This window comes from Pan troglodytes, chromosome 2, assembly GCF_028858775.2.
Source record: "Pan troglodytes isolate AG18354 chromosome 2, NHGRI_mPanTro3-v2.0_pri, whole genome shotgun sequence".
NCBI classification, from domain to species: domain Eukaryota; kingdom Metazoa; phylum Chordata; class Mammalia; order Primates; family Hominidae; genus Pan; species Pan troglodytes.
In genome coordinates, this window is record NC_086015.1 from 186,925,369 (window position 1) to 186,941,543 (window position 16,175).

Below are 16,175 nucleotides of genomic sequence, written 5' to 3' on the forward strand. Positions count from 1 at the left end.
TTATAGTATTATAGTTTAGTGTACATTTTCTCTACATGTGACATAATCCTGATACTGTACATCTCCAAAGCACCCTTACTTTGTGGTTTATCACATTGTTCCCACTAATGGCTTCCAAAACTGGGCTAACTGAAGCTGAGTATATCTGTAGAATTCCTTTTTCATTCCCTTTCTTCTACAAATGGACCTCTTTCAAGCTTAAGGCATGCTGAAATTTCTCTTCCATTGGTGATAGGTGGGACTGCTTAACCTGCGGCTTAAGTTATTTTCCAAAGATTAGCGTAAGACTAGGTTGCCTTATGACCTCAGAGAAGCACTGGAACCAAATAAAAGGGCACATAGCCACTTTATTAAGGGGCAGAGTACTGTCCTGTTACTTAGAGGAAAGTCTTTTAGTTGTGCCTTTTTTTTTTTTTTTTTTTTGAGACAGAATCTCGGTCTGTTGCCCAGGCTGGAGGGCAGTGGTGCAATCTCGGCTCACTGCAACCTCCGCCTCCCAGGTTCAAGCGATTCTTCTGCCTCACCCTCCCAATTAGCTGAGATTACAGGTGCCCGCCACCACGCACGGCTAATTTTTTTTTGTATTTTTAGTAGAGACGGGGTTTCATCATGTTGGCTAGGCTGGTCTCAAACTCCTGACCTCAGGTGATCCACTCACCTCGGCCTCCCAAAGTGCTGGGATTACAGGCATGAGCCACTGCGCCTGGCCAGTTTTACTTTCTTTTAATCTTATTTTTAACACAGCACATACTACCTTATGTTGCACTGGGCTCAGACCTAGTCTCTAAACAAAAGGAATTCTTTACATACTTTTCACATCTTATATTGTACCTATCACTTAGAGCTTTTGGTGGAAGATTATTGGAGACAGTGTTTTAAAATGACAATAAAATGTTTCTTACCAGTTTTCTGGAAAACATCATTTTATTGTTTTGCTGTGTATTGGCCTTGAGACCCTAAACACCTGTGTTGTAGCCTTGTGATCCTTATTTGCACTGTAGTATTATTTTTCCTGTCATTTTTTAGTTAACTCTTGGAGCCATCTTTGATTCTTCCCTCTTCTAAATATTTGTTTAGTTGCAGACCATTATTCTTTCTTCATAATCTCTTTTACATTCCGTCCTCCGCCCTTCCCACTATTCTTTTTGTTTTTTGTTTTTTGTTTTGAGGCAGAATCTCACTCTGTCACCCAGGTTGGAGTGCAGTGGCGCAATTTCGGCTCACTGCAACCTCTACCTTCTGGGTTTAAGCGATTCTGCTGCCTCAGTCTCCCAAATAGCTGGGACTACAGGTGCACGCCACCATGCCCAGCTAATTTTTGTGTTCTTAGTAAGAGAGGGTTTCACCATGTTGGTCAGGCTGGTCTCAAACTCCTGGCCTCCAGTGATCCATCTGCCTTGGCCTCCCAAAGTGCTGGGATGGCATGAGCCACCGCGCCCTGGCCCCTGCCCACTATTCCTAGGCTGCTATTCTGCTGTCTCCTGATAGGCTTTTAAAAATCCATCTCCTTTCTTCATAGGGCATCCTACACAACGGTATCTGATCAGTCTGCTTAAAACCGCAGAACCTTTCTGCTATCCCTTTCAGAAAACTTGATTGAATTCCTGTTAAAGTGCGAACACCCCCGCCTGCTCTCAGGGCTCATTTTGACTCGATTTACTTCCCCTAGATTGTCTCGCACAAGTCCCCTGATGAACATTCTGCTCTAGCCATGGCAGTCTATTCATGTCATAGAGATGCCTTGGGCCGTCTTTCCTTGGGTCTTTTTTAATGCTCTTCTCCTCCTCAGATGCTTGTCTGAATTCTTTGCATTCTTCAAGTTCTTATGTAGCTTTTCCTGGCTGTTAAAGCCTGAAGTGATCTTTGTATTTTGTACAGTAAATAATGATGTATATTTGATTCTGTAAATATACATTAAATATTAAATACTCTAAATATTAGAGTTACATAAAATTTAAAGTTCCTAGAATGTGTGAAATTACTATATCCTGCATTTCTGACAGGTAGTCATTTACTCTCTCCTTACCCATCACCCTAGAGCACAGCACTTCCCAAGCCAACACATTGATCCATTTAGTAAAACCTTGACCCTGTTTGTCCTTTTGTCCTAGTGTTTCTTTTTTCTGTTTTGTTTGTTTGTTTGTTTGTTTTGAGACAGGATCTCGCTTTGTCACCCATGCTGAAGTGCGGTGATGCAAACATGGTTCACTGCAGTCTCAACTTCCTGGATTCAAGCAATCCTCCCGCATCATCCTCCTGAGTAGTTGGGACCACAGGCATGCGCCACCATGCCTGGCTAATTGTTTAATTATTTTTGTAGAGTTGAGGTCTCGCCATGTTGCCCAGGCTGGTTTTTTTGTTTGTTCGTTTGTTTGTTTTTTGTAGATAGGATCTCCCTTTTTCACCCAGGCTGGTGTGCAGTGGGGCGATCATGGCTCACTGCAACCTCAACCTTCTGGGCTCAAGAGATCCTCCTGCGTCAGCCTCCTGAGTAGCTGAGACTACGGGAACATGCCACCACACCTGGCTAATTTTTGTATTTTTTGTAGAGACAGGATTTCACCATGTTGTCCAGGCTGGTATTAAACTCCTGGACTCAAGCAGTCAGCCTGCCTTAGTCTCCTAAAGTTCTGGGACTACAGAAGTGAGCCACCAAGCCCGGCCTCAGGCTGTTGATTTTTGAAATAATACAGAATAAGGCTTAGTTTTATAAGAACGCTAAAAATGTTTAATGATAGCCTTCATGTCTCCTGAAATCATTTCTACTCCAGGCAAAACCTGTTCCTGTTACATTTCTTGTATGCTTTGTTTTCCAGTTCCTCTTCTTGTTTTGATACTAGTTCTGTCCTATCCAATGTCCCTCTTGAAATTTGGTCCCAACAATGAAAGATACACCCGTGCGGATTACAGAGAGACTATTATTTCTATGCTCTGGAGACTGTGAAAATGGATGTAACCTAAAATTGCCTTTTTTTTTTTTTTAGCAGTCATACTGTTAGCTAAGGTTTAAATATTAAAACTCCAGATTTCTTCCATGGAACCACTATTAATCCACCCTGTATTGCTTTTTATCTTGTGAACACTAACTCTTATAACTGACTGAGTTGTCCTCTCTGTGTTGGCTGCTAAGAAACTCAGCCAGATGTGACACCTACCTCTCATAAGCCTTTAAAACCTTGTATTTACTAACCTACCCTGGCTTCATTTTTTCCCTCTCTTTTTTTTTCTACCCAATTTAATACTTTTCCCTGTTAATCTTATTGTATGTTTATATTGTTATCACAAGTTCTTTTTTTAGTGGTGGAATATAAATTTACAAATAAGAACTTAACCTTTTTCTGTGTAATTGTAAACTCGTTTATATTATTAACATTCCCTCAGTTTGTATTCCTCTCTCAAAAAACAAATCATGATGCCAGTATATTTGAAGTCATTAGCATAGCCTCTACTGCCTATGTTTTCATTCTTTTTTTTAAGTGCTTAGTAAATATACTCTGAGTATATAATTGTGTCCAAGAATGTATGCATTTAAAATACGTATAGCCTGTCATTTAAAATATCTGTACACAGTCTTTGCAAACCTCATCTATGTGGCTGCATGATATTTCAGAGATTGATGGTCCATGGTTTACTTACACATTCCTTTATTCTGGATTTTTATGTTGTTTTTAGTTTGGTTATAGATAATGCTGCAGTAAACATCTTTTTGTGTAAAACTTCTTCCATTTTTACATTGTCCTTAGAATAGGTTTTTTAAAATGTATAATTTATATTAAAAATATAGTAACTATATGTCTGAGGTTTTTATTGATTTTACTCAACTTTTTATTGAAGTGATGAATTTATATTTTACATTATGAAAAAGTAGATCCTATGGTATGAAGACTTGCAAAACAGCTGTAGATAAAGATTGTATCCTATGATAATATGTAAGTAAGTGCAGTGAAATTTAACACTCTCCCTTTTGTCTTTCCATAGCTGGATAGAACTTATACTGGCTTGCAGACTCTTGGAGCAGAGACGGTAGGTTTTTTTCCTACAGTATTATCTGGGAATGAGTAGGATGAAAATTGATCTTCATTTTTTGTTTGTTTGTTTGTTTTGAGACGGGGTCTTCGCTCTGTCACCCAGGCTGGAGTGCAGTGGCATGATCTCGGCTCACTGCAACCTCTTCCTCCCAGGATCAAGTGATTCTCCTACCTCAGCCTCCCGAGTAGCTGGGATTACAGGCACGCACCACCATGCCTGGCGAATTTTTATATTTTTAGTAGAGACAGGGTTTCACAGGTGTGTGCCACTGCACCTGGCCGATCTTCATTTTTAATTAGGGAAAAGATTAGTGTTAGTTTTTTTTTTTTAAGTTTGCCTTTCTGTGTTAGTCCATTCTCACACTATTATAAATAACTACCGAAGACTGGGTAATCTATGAAGAGGTTTAATAGACTCACAGTTCCACAGGCTTACCAGGAAACTTGTGGCTCCTCTCCCCTTGTCTCCCCTCCTTCCTCTTCCCTTCCTCCTCCCTTCCTCCTCCCTTCCCTTTCCCCTTCCCCTTCCCCCCTCCCCTTCCCCTCCTTTTTTTTTTTTTTTGAGAGGGAGTGACGCTCTGTTGCCCAGGCTGGAGTGCAATGGAGCAATCTTGGCTCACTGCAACCTCGGCTCACTGCAACCTCCTCCTGGGTTCAAGCGATTCTCCTGCCTCAGCCTCCCAAGTAGCTGTGACCACAGGCACGTGCCACCACACCCAGCTAATTTTTGTATTCATAGTAGAGATGGGGTTTCACCATGTTGGTCAGGCTGCTCTCGAACTGCTGACTGCTCTCGAACTGCCTGACCTCAGGTGATCCACCCGCCTTGGCCTCCCAAAGTGCTGGGATTACAGGCGTGAGCCACCACACCAGGCTTTCTCCTTTTCTCTTCTCTTTTCTTCTTTTTCTCTTCTCTTTTTCTTAATTGAGACAGGGTCTTACTCTGTCAGCCAGGCTGGAGTACAGTAACATCATGGCTCACTGCAACCTTGAATTCCTAGACTCCAGCCATTCTCCCACCTCAGCCTCCCAAGTAGCTAGGACTGTACACCTGCACTAGCAAGCCCAGCTAATTTTTACATTTTTTATAGAGACAGTGTCTTACTATGTTCACAGGCTGGTCTCGAATTCTTGGCTTCAAGCAGTCCTCCCGCCTCAGCATCCAAAAGCACTGGGATTACAGGCATGAGTCACTGCGCCCAGCCTTGGTTCATATATATATGTGTGTGTGTGTGTGTGTATATATCTATATATATATATTTTATTTTTCTTGAGACAGAGTCTCACTCTGTCGCCCAGGCTGGAGTGCGGTGGTGTGATCTCCGCTCACTGCAAGCTCCGCCTCCCGGGTTCACGCCATTCTCCTGCTTCAGCCTCCCAAGTAGCTGGGACCACCGGCGCCCGGCACCACGCCCGGCTAATTTTTTGTATTTTTGGTAGAGATGGGGTTTCACCGAGTTAGACCAGGATGGTCTCGATATCCTGACCTTGTGATCCACCCACCTCGGCCTCCCAAAGTGCTGGGATTACAGGCGTGAGCCACGGCGCCCGGCCGGTTCATATATTTTTTTAAAATTGTGCTTAAAAAACACGTAACACAAAATTTACCGTCTTACCGATTTTTCAGTGTACGGTCTAGTGGCATTAAGTATATTCACATTATTGTGCAGCCATGACCTTAGTCCATCTTTAGAACTGTTTTCATCTTGCAGAGCTGAAACTCTGTACCCATTAAAAATGACCACCCACTCCTCCCGCCCCCCAGCACTGGCAACTGCTGCTCTACTTTCTGTCTGTGTGAATTTGACTACTCTAGGGTACCTCATATAAGTGGAATCATACCATATGTGTCTCTTTGGGATTGCCTTATTTCGCTTTGCATAATGTCCTCAGATTTCATCCATGTTGTAACGTATGTCAGAATTTCCTTCCTTTGTAAAAAAATTTATTTTTATTTATTTATTTTTGAGAAAGGGTCTTGCTCTCTCTCACCCAGCCTGGAGTGCAATCACGGCTCACTGCAGCTTTGAACTCCTGGGCTTGTAATCTGTCCTTAGCCTGTCAGGTAGCTGGGACTGCGGGCGTGTGCCACCATGACCAGCTAATTTATTTACTTACTCGTTTATTTATTTATTTATTTTTTGAGACGGAGTCTCGCTCTGTTGCCCAGGTTGGAGTGCAGTGGCTCGATCTTGGCTCACTGCAAGCTCCACCTCCCGGGTTCACGCCATTCTCCTGCCTCAGCCTCCTGAGTGGCTGGGACTACAGGCACCTGCCACCACGCCCGGCTAATTTTTTTTTTTTGTATTTTTAGTAGAGACGGGGTTTCACTGTTAGCCAGGATGGTCTTGATCTCCTGACCTCATGATCTGTCTGCCTCGGCCTCCCAAAGTGCTGGGATTATAGGCATGAGCCACCGCGCCCGGCCTACTTGTTTATTTTTTGTAGAGACAGGGTCTCACTATGTTGTCCAGGCTTGTCTTCAACTCCTGGGCTCAAGCTATCCGCCTGTCTTGGCCTCCCAAAGTGTTGGGATTATAGGCATGAGCCATTGTGCCCCGCCCCTCTTCCTGTTTTAGGCTGAATAATACTGCATTGTATGTATATACCACATTTTGTTTATCCGTTCACCTGCTGATGGACACTTGCGTTGCTTCCAGCTTTTGGCTGTTGTTAATAGTGCTGCTATGAACGTAGGTGTATAGGTATCTATTCAAATCCTTGCTTTCAGTTCTTTTGGGTATATATCCAGAAATGGAATTGGCTGGATCCTATGGTAATTCTGTTTTTAGAGGAACCACTGCTATATTTTTTCGTGGTAGCCGCACCATTTTACATTCCCACCAACAGTGCACACGTATTCCAGTTTATCCACGTCTTCACCAGCATTTGTTAATTTTTTTTGTATTTTAATTTATAGTAGTTATTCTGTTGTTTGTGATGTGATATCTTGTGGTTTTGATCTGTGTTTCTCTAATCATTAGTGATGTTGAGGATCCATTCATGTGTTTGGTGACCATGTGTTTATCTTCTTTGGAGAAATGTCTATTCAAAGACGTTCAGAAAATGTCTTTGCCAATTTTTAAATTAGGTGGTTTGGTTTTTGTTGTTGCTGAGTCACAGGAGTTATTCATATATTCTGGATAGTAACCCCTTACCAGATAGATGATTTGCAAATATTTACTTCCATTCCGTGATATATTTTTGCCTTTTCACTCTGTTGATTGTGTCCTTCGATGCACAGAAGTTTTTAAGTTTGATGTCCCATTTGTCTATTTTTTATTTTGTTGCCTATGCTTTTGGTGTCGTGTCCAAGAAACCATTACCAAATTCAGTGTCATGAAGCTTTTCCCTTATATTTTCTTCTAGGAGTTTTATTGTTTTAGCTTTTATGTTTCGTTCTTTGATCCTGAGTTAATTTTGGTATATAGTGTAAGGTAAGGGTCCAATTGCATTCTTTGGTATATGGATATCCAGTTTCCCTAGCACCATTTGCTGAAAATACTGTCTTTTCCCCCACTGAATGGTCTTGGGACCCTTGTCAAAGATCATTTGACCATATATGTGAGGATTTATTCTGTTCCATTGGTCTGTATGTCTGTCTTTATGCCAGCAGCATACTGTTTTGATTACTATAGCTTTGTAATAAATTTTGAAATCAGGAGTCTGAGACCTCCAACTTTGTTCTTCACCTTCGCTCCCTTTTTTTGTATTCATCATATAATATCAGCAATAGCCATTTAATCAGAGTTCACTAATTAAATCTTACTCTGTCTAGAGAAATCTGCTGTATTATGTCAGAAGGTACTTATTGAGCACTGGTCCAGGTGCTGGGAATACAGAAATGAACACAGTAGCTTCTTCCTTCAGAGTCAAATTCTTAGTGGCATTGAAAATGGGGAGGGTAGACAGTAAACACAAAAGCAAATAAAATTACTTCAGTTACAAATAAGTGCTGTGAAGATAAGAGTAGCTGGGGGATAAGGAAGTAGCTTATTCTTGGGTGGTTAGGCATGCTCTCTCTGAGAAGGTGATACTTCATTGAGACCTGCTGGTGAGAAAGGCAGCCATGCAAAGATTTGGAGGAATACTGTTGTAAGGAGTAGCAACAGCAAAATCAAGAGGCCCCAATTTTGTGAATCATTTCACTGAGATTTGTATGTTAAACCAGATTAGATTTTCACTGAGGTATGTGTCTGTTAAGCCAGATTAGATTACCTTCTAGAATAATTCCTTTAGTTCTTCAGATTGAAATTGTCTTTGAAGTGTGATTAGAAGTTATCTCTCACATCCCTGAGATTACATTCTTGGACGGGACTTGAGCTTTCTGTGACATTGATGATGGACTCATGAGCCTGATTGTTGCCCAATTGTCTAGGTAGTGGATGTTGAACTCCATCGCCATTCTCTCGGAGAAGACTGTATCTATCCTCAGTCCTCGGAGTCTGACATCTCTGATGCCCCTCCATCTTTGCCTTTGACCATTCCAGCCCCAGTGAAAGCTTCTTCACCAATAAAGCAGTCACATGAGCCAGTACCCGATACCTCTGTGGAGAAAGGTAATACAGCAGTTTTCCTTGCATAACGTTGTTCTGAGGCATTCCTTTCCCATTTGCTGCTTTCAGAGACCTATAGTATATGGAAAATAACTTTGGTATAAGTAGACATGCTGCCTCTACTACACAGTTCTGTTATGAAAGCCAAATTTCCACTCTTGTCAAAAATATTTTTCCGGCTGGGCACTGTGGTTCACACCTGTAATCCCAGCACTTTGGGAGGCCAAGGCGGGTGGATCATGAGGTCAGGAGATTAAGACCATCCTGACTAACACGGTGAAACCCCATCTCTACTAAAAATACAAAAATTTAGCTGGGTGTGATGGTGGGTGCCTGTAGTCCCAGCTACTCGGGAGGCTGAGGCAGGAGAATGGCTTGAACCCGGGAGGTGGAGCTTGCAGTGAGCTGAGATGGCACCACTGCACTCCAGCCTGGACAACAGAGCGAGACTCCATCTCAAAAAAAAAAAAAAAAAATTTCCATGAAGTTTTACTGACATTTTATAAAATGTAAAAGTCGCTAAAAAATATTAGATTTTTAAATTTATTTTTATTTTATTTTATTTTGAGATGGAGTCTTGCTCTGTTGCCCAGACTGGAGTGCAGTGGCGTGATCTCGCCTCACTGCAACCTCCACCTCCTGGGTTCAAGCAATTCTCCTGCCTCAGCCTCCCTAGGAGCTAGGATTACAGGCGTCCACCACCGCTCTCGGCTAATTTTTGTATTTTTAGTAGAGATGGGTTTTCACCATGTTGGCCAGGCTGGTCTCGAACTCATGACCTCAGACGATCCACCCACCTTGGCCTCCCAAAGTGTTGGGATTACAGGCATGACCCACCACGCCTGGCCTAAAACAGATTTTTATCACTTGATAATTCCTTATAATGTATTACAGGAAGACTTTCTGGTTCAGCTTCTGATTGTGCGAGCAAGAAACTTGAATATTAAATACCTGATTTTACTTAAAAAAAGATTCATCACCAACAATGTATTTTGACCATGCCATTTTTAAATTTAACAAATATATGTGTATAAATACATATTTAAATGTTCCCATATATAAGCATAAAAGATATAAAATTGATCTTAAATGTTTTATTTCTAAGCCTATATTTTAATGTGGTTAGTATTACAGTTCTTTTATAAAATCTCAACTTTATTCCTCTTTAGATTTCAATTGCATCTTTTTTATGGGCATTTAATAAGATACAAGAGGGGCCGGGCACGGTGGCCCATGCCTGTAATTCCCAGCCTTTTGGGAGGCTGAAACCATCGGATCACCTGAGGTCAGGAGTTCAAGACCAGCCTGGCCAACATGGCGAAACCCCGTCTCTACTAAAAATACAAAAATTAGCCAGGGATGGTGGTGCATACCTGTAATCCCAGCTATTCCGGAGGCTGAGGCACAAGAATCGCTTGAACCCGGGAGGTGGAGGTAGCAGTGAGCTGAGATCACACCACTGCACTCTAGCCTGGGTGACGAGTGAAACGATGTCTCAAAAATAAGTAAATAAATAAGAGAGGAGGATATCATTAGATTTAGTGAATGCTTTCTAAGATTTTTTCTTCTCTAAACAGTTTTTCAGTTTATATATTAAAAAATGGAGGAACATAAGAACTTTTGTTCTTTTTATGTTATATATGGTTTATAGTTAATAATGTTTTCAAGTTTTTTTAAAAAAGCACTTTAAACATTATTCTAAGCATATATATTTTTCACCAAAAATATGAAGGGCTGATTGATTGTATTTATTTTGCTACCAGTACATGGTTTAAAATGGGTGTTGAAATAATGCATTTTTATTCTTTTTCCACAATGGTAAGGTTTTATTTCAAAGCGATTGATGACTTGCCATTTGCCTGTTTCATCTCAAGCAGGATTCCCAGCTAGCACTGAAGCTGAACGACACACTCCGTTTTATGCTTTGCCATCTTCATTGGAAAGAACACCCACCAAAATGACTACAGCCCAGAAAGTTACCTTTTGTTCCCATGGCAATTCAGCTTTCCAGCCAATAGCATCAAGCTGTAAAATTGTTCCACAAAGTCAGGTTCCTAATCCTGAGTCACCTGGAAAATCCTTCCAGCCCATCACCATGAGCTGCAAGATTGTGTCAGGTATGCAGATGTTTTGAAGACAGTGTATATGGAGTTGACTGGTTGTTAAAATTGTTGGAACAACAAAACAAAATACTTGGCTTTTTTTCTCTTAAGTTCTTCTAAGCAGTGTTTGTTTAACAAAAGGAAATTTATCACTGTTGATTGGCAAAGCTGTCACAAGGCAAAAACAAAGCTCATTCATACGGAAATGAATGGAGGAGATAAATGAAACTCAAATGGTCAAATTTTTGTCTGCTAGAATCAGCACAGGTAAAATGTTTGCTAGGATATATGGCTGAAACTAAGGTGTAGGAATCGTGTTTGGGGATTATATACATGGAAACCACAGTGACTAGTAATAGAAAAAATTTAGAGGCCTTTGGCATGGAGTTAAATTTTAAGGGTTAGAGTTGGTTGGGAATTGAAATGCTTTATTCTGTCTGTAACCACACTAGAAAATTATTCATTCCTATTGTCAGTAGGTAGTTCTGAGTTGTCTTGTTCACTAAGATTGGATTATCTTTTGCCTTGTGACAGTTTCATTTTATGTTAAGTAAAATTTAGTAGGAATATATACTTTATGGTTTTGACTGTTCCACCTTAGAACAAAACATGTTTGTTAAAAGGCAATTGGAAATACCCAGGAAGTATGAGGACTTCTGTATAATACTTAAATGAAGGGGGGAAAAAAGAATGTTTGGTGTTATAAGTAGACAGCTAAGCAGAAATAGGATCCAAATCTTTGATGAGAGATAAGTAGCTTCTAATTGGTAGGCAGTTTTTTTTTTTTTTGAGATGGAGTTTTACTCTTGTCACCCAGGCTGGAGTGCAGTGGCGCGATCTCAGCTCACTGCAGCCTCCACCTCTCTCAGGTTCAAGTGATTCCCCTGGCTCAGCCTCCCAAGTAGCTGGGACTACAGGCACGTGCCACCACTCCCAGCTAATTTTGTATTTTTAGTAGAGACGGAGTTTCACCATATTGGCCAGGCTGGTCTTGAACTCCTGACCTCGGGTGATCCACCTACCTCAGCCTCCCAAAGTGCTCCGGTTACAGGCGTGAGCCACCGTCCCCTGCCATTGGTAGGCAATTTTACCTACCAGGTAGAAAAATTTTGGAACTTGCTACTTCAGAGGTGGAATAGGCTGAACATATAAATTGATTTGAAGTTTAAAGAAATTCATGGATGACAAGTTTGATCAATAAAATACAGTAGAGGATGTTTAACTGTCAGTAACTTTTGAGAGTATTTTGCGGGAACATGAATCTTTCTGGGTTATGGCTGTGATATAGTATTGACAGAGACTTTTGCTCTGGGTAGGTGAATTTCATATTTTCCTATTCAAAACAAGACACCAGGTTCTTAAATCCAGCTGTTTACTTACTGATTTTCTTCCTTTTTTTTTTTTTTTTTTTTTTGAGACAGAGTTTTGCTCTTGTTGCCCAGGCTGGAGTGCAATGGCGCCATCTCGGCTCACTCCGCCACCCGGGTTCAAGCGATTCTCCCGCCTCAGCCTCTCGAGGAGCTGGGATTACAGGCATGCACCACCACACCCAGCTAATTTTGTATTTTTAGTAGAGACAGGGTTTCTCCATGTTAGTCAGGCTGGTCTCGAACTCACAACCTCAGGTGATCTGCCTGCCTCGGCCTCCCAAAGTGCTGGGATTACAGGCACGAGCCACTGCACCCGGTGTCTCATGCCCGGTCTCTAATTTTAGTGTCTTCGAGTATAACCAGTACTATAAAAGCCTGCCTATGGTGTTAAAAGATTTATCATATCAAGATTCAGCAGTTACAAAAAAAGGTTCAGCAGTTTCGCACTGCTGTGTAAAGTACTGCTTTCTGAACTATAACGTGCATACCAGGAGATCTTGTTGAAGTGAGATTTATGTTTAGTAGGTCAAGGATGGGACCATAAAATCTGTTTCTTACAATTTCCTCGATGATACTGATGCTGTTGATCCAAGGATAAGGATGCAGAGCATGAAACATACATCCTCTGCCTCCCCTGTACCTCTGTTGCTGCTCAGTACCGGGAGCACGCAGTTTCCATTTTATTTTCCCAATTTGTTACCTTTGTCCTGGTGGCACTGACCTTCTTCCTTGTCCTCGACATCTTCTTACGTGAGTTGAATATGTGTATTTTGTTTGTATTCTCTCTTTTTAATTAATAAGGTTCCCCAATATCAACTCCAAGCCCATCACCATTGCCTCGAACCCCGACTTCCACTCCAGTCCACGTGAAGCAAGGCACTGCCGGCTCTGTTATTAATAATCCTTATGTTATCATGGACAAGCAGCCGGGGCAGGTGATTGGAGCCACCACTCCCAGTACAGGTGTGTATTAGATCCATATTTGTACCATCTAAAGGGTTTGATCTTTTATTAAAAATGTAATCCTGCCATGACTTGGTAGCCATGTAATTGGAGAATGAAATCTCCCGTAAACGAGAAGCGAGAATACGTAAAAGGAAAGCCAATACTCTTTCTCTGAGGGGAGATTTACTCTGTAAAAGTTGCATTTTTTAGAATTTACTTGAGTTTTCTTTTAATTTCTAAAAATTCAAAATAAGCCATAATGAATGTTCTTAAGAGAATAGTTGATTTTGTTTTCATTTGGAAGACTTACTCTTTGGGGGACTGTAAGCAATGTGGTTACTACCTCTTCCAAAGAAGCTTTTGCTAACCTTGTGGGCCACATACCGTTCTCCCCAGTCAAATAAAAATGATATTATTTTCTTCAAGGAAGACCCATTCTGCTTGTGGGAGGGGAAATTGAAACCTGCAGTTTTAAAGAGAACTCTAATAGGAAAAAGTCATCCTTGGGTTCACCGTGTTCCTCACTGTAATCCCATGCAACTATATCATGCTTTTTAGGTTTTTTTGAAATGCTTTCTCTAACATTATTTTATTTATTCCCTTCAGTTAACCTGTATTTATTGTTAATTAATTAATTTATTAATTTATTGAGACAGAGTCTTGCTCTTTTCACCCAAGCTGGAGTGCAGTGGCGTGATCTCGGCTCACTGCAACCTCCACCTCCCGGGTTTAAGCAATTCTCCTGCCTCAGCCTCCCATGTAGCTGGAATTACAGGCGTGCATGACCACGCCCAGCTAATTTTTGTATTTTTAGTAGAGATGGGGTTTCACCATGTTGGCCAGGCTGGTTTCAAACTCCAATCCACCTGCCTCAGCCTCCCAAAGTGCTGGATTTACAGGCGTGAGCCACCACGCCTGGCCCCATTCAACCTGTATTTAAACACACGCTCCTAACTATAAACTTCCCTGAAGTTTTCACTTCTAATTAAGAGAAATAGAAGATAAATGAAATAAAAGGGATGATTATAAGATAATGAGACTGATTTTTTTGTTGTTGTTTGTTTGACCTATTGGATTTAACACATGAATGTATGTTGGGCTTTTCCAAGCAGTTTTTTTTTTTTTTTTTGGAAAGGCTAAATTTTAATAGTGATTGTAATTGTGGAATGCCCTTAAAAATTACTGTGTTCAAGGCTTACCCAGTACCTTTCGAACATACTTAAGGATGCCAAATAGGTGTTATTTCATGACATTTTGTTTTAGGAATCAGCTAGAAGTCTTTGGAGGCAAGTTTGGTAAATGGAGTAAATGATTAAATACTATTTGGGGTCTTGACTTGTTGACTATAGGTAATATATGACTAAATTTTTTTCAGACTCTAAAGGCAGTTGTACAGATGGAGTATAAAATGTTTAATCTTGGCCAGGCGTGGTGGCTCATGCCCATAATCCCAGCACTTTGGGAGGCCAAGGTGGGCGGATCACCTGAGGTCAGGAGTTCGAGAGCAGCCTGGCTAACATGGCGAAACCCATCTCCACTAAAAATAGAAAAATTAGCCAGGTGTGGTAGCGCGTGCCTGTAGTCCCAGCTACTGGGGAGGCTGAGGTGGGAGAATCACTTGAACCCAGTAGGTGGAGGTTGCAGTGAGCCGAGATCAGTCAACTGCACTCCACCCCGGGTGACAGAGCAAGACTCCATCTCAGGAAAAAAAAAATAATAATAATAATGTTGGCAGCATTTTGGAATAGGCATAACTTTCTGGTGAAACTACTTTGAAGGAGCTAGCAGAATGCATATATTCTGGCACATTTGTTAAACAGTATCATTATGTTGTAGTGTCTATTATTGTATGAGGAGTAGAACATACAAGTAGAATACGTTATAGTGTCTTTTATTGTATAAGGAGTAGAATATACGAGAATATGCTACTGTTTATTGTACAAGGAGTAGTCTAAAACAAGTGACTTTACTACTTATTCTTCTGCATGTCCTTACCAGCTTCTTACCTTCTTCAGGTTGAGCATGAGATCAGCTTCACAGGGATGGGTCCTTAAGGGTTTTTTTCCATACTAGTTTCAGCCTTAACAATGAGTTTTCAACCCTTAAACATGAAAAATAAATAGTGCGAAAGAGGGGAGGATGGTAGAAATGCTTTAAAATTACCTTTTGTAAATTTTACTTTGTTTATGTTTTACTTTTAATTGTGCCTTGCTTATCAGGAAGTCCTACAAACAAGATCTCCACGGCTTCTCAGGTCTCCCAAGGAACAGGTTCCCCTGTTCCTAAAATTCATGGAAGTAGTTTTGTAACATCTACTGTCAAGGTAACATTCTTACTGCGTTATTACACTTTGCTAGCTTCTTTTTCTTTTCATTTTTAAAAAATAATTTTTCAAATGGAGATGGGGTCTCCCCGTATTAACCAGGCTGTATTGAACTCCTGGCCTCAAGAGATCTGCCACCTCACCTGCCAGGGTACTGCGGTTACAGGCATGAGCTGCACCCCGCCACTTTGCCGGTTTCTGAACATCGTATGTTCAGCCTCAGCAAGAATGTGTCAGTTGATGACGCAAATTTCATAAAATGGAATCTTCAAGCTGTTAAGTGTCTAGACTTTACTACCCCCAGACTTTACTAACTTACTTGGATCTACTCCAGACTTTACTACCTTACTTGGATCTTTTCATAGTGTCACAAATGCTTCACAACACTTGTGTGAAATAGTCACCCAGTATCAATTTAAAAACTTACTGTGATAAGATTATTTATTTACTTATTTGAAAAGTTTGTTAAAAATACTTGCTTATAAAAATATTCATCTGACCTCTTCCCTTTTGGACACCTCTCTCTCTCGCAACAGAGAGCTGCTGTCCTCTCCCCTTTCTTTTGCTTATTAAACTTTCTGCTCCTTAACCCATAAAAAAAATAAAAATTTAAAAATATAAAAACATTCATCTGACAGCACGTTCCTATCTTTTCTATGTTTGCATCACCAAGAAGTAAATATACAAATGGCTCCCACCTTACAGTGGTCCAACTTAACGATTTTTCGACTTTACCGTGATGCAAAAGCAATATGCATTTAGCGAGCCCTCAGCTTACGCTGGGGTTATATTCAGATAAACCCACCATACGGTGAAAGTGTGGGAAGTCAAAAATGCACTTTTGGCCTATG

General features: G+C 40.9%; 1 protein-coding gene across 10 annotated transcripts in view; it reads left to right on the forward strand.

Moving 5' to 3' along the window:
* The window catches only part of YEATS2 (YEATS domain containing 2), a 112,597-nt gene that overhangs the window by 44,024 nt on the left and 52,398 nt on the right, over positions 1-16,175 (forward strand). For 5 of the 10 annotated variants that reach the window (XR_010155400.1, XM_001135033.8, XM_024355838.3 and 2 more), the window contains exons 9-13: positions 3,979-4,023; positions 8,407-8,587; positions 10,462-10,701; positions 12,858-13,019; positions 15,221-15,324. Coding sequence is in view for 7 of the 10 variants with exons in the window: in XM_001135033.8 (XP_001135033.7) it covers positions 3,979-4,023; positions 8,407-8,587; positions 10,462-10,701; positions 12,858-13,019; positions 15,221-15,324 (732 nt within the window). In the remaining 3 variants the exon portion in view is untranslated. Of the gene's footprint in view, positions 1-3,978; positions 4,024-8,406; positions 8,588-10,458; positions 10,702-12,857; positions 13,020-15,220; positions 15,325-16,175 lie in introns of all 10 variants that reach the window. The other 5 variants (XR_010155399.1, XR_679364.5, XM_009446935.5 and 2 more) reach the window with 1 other exon arrangement.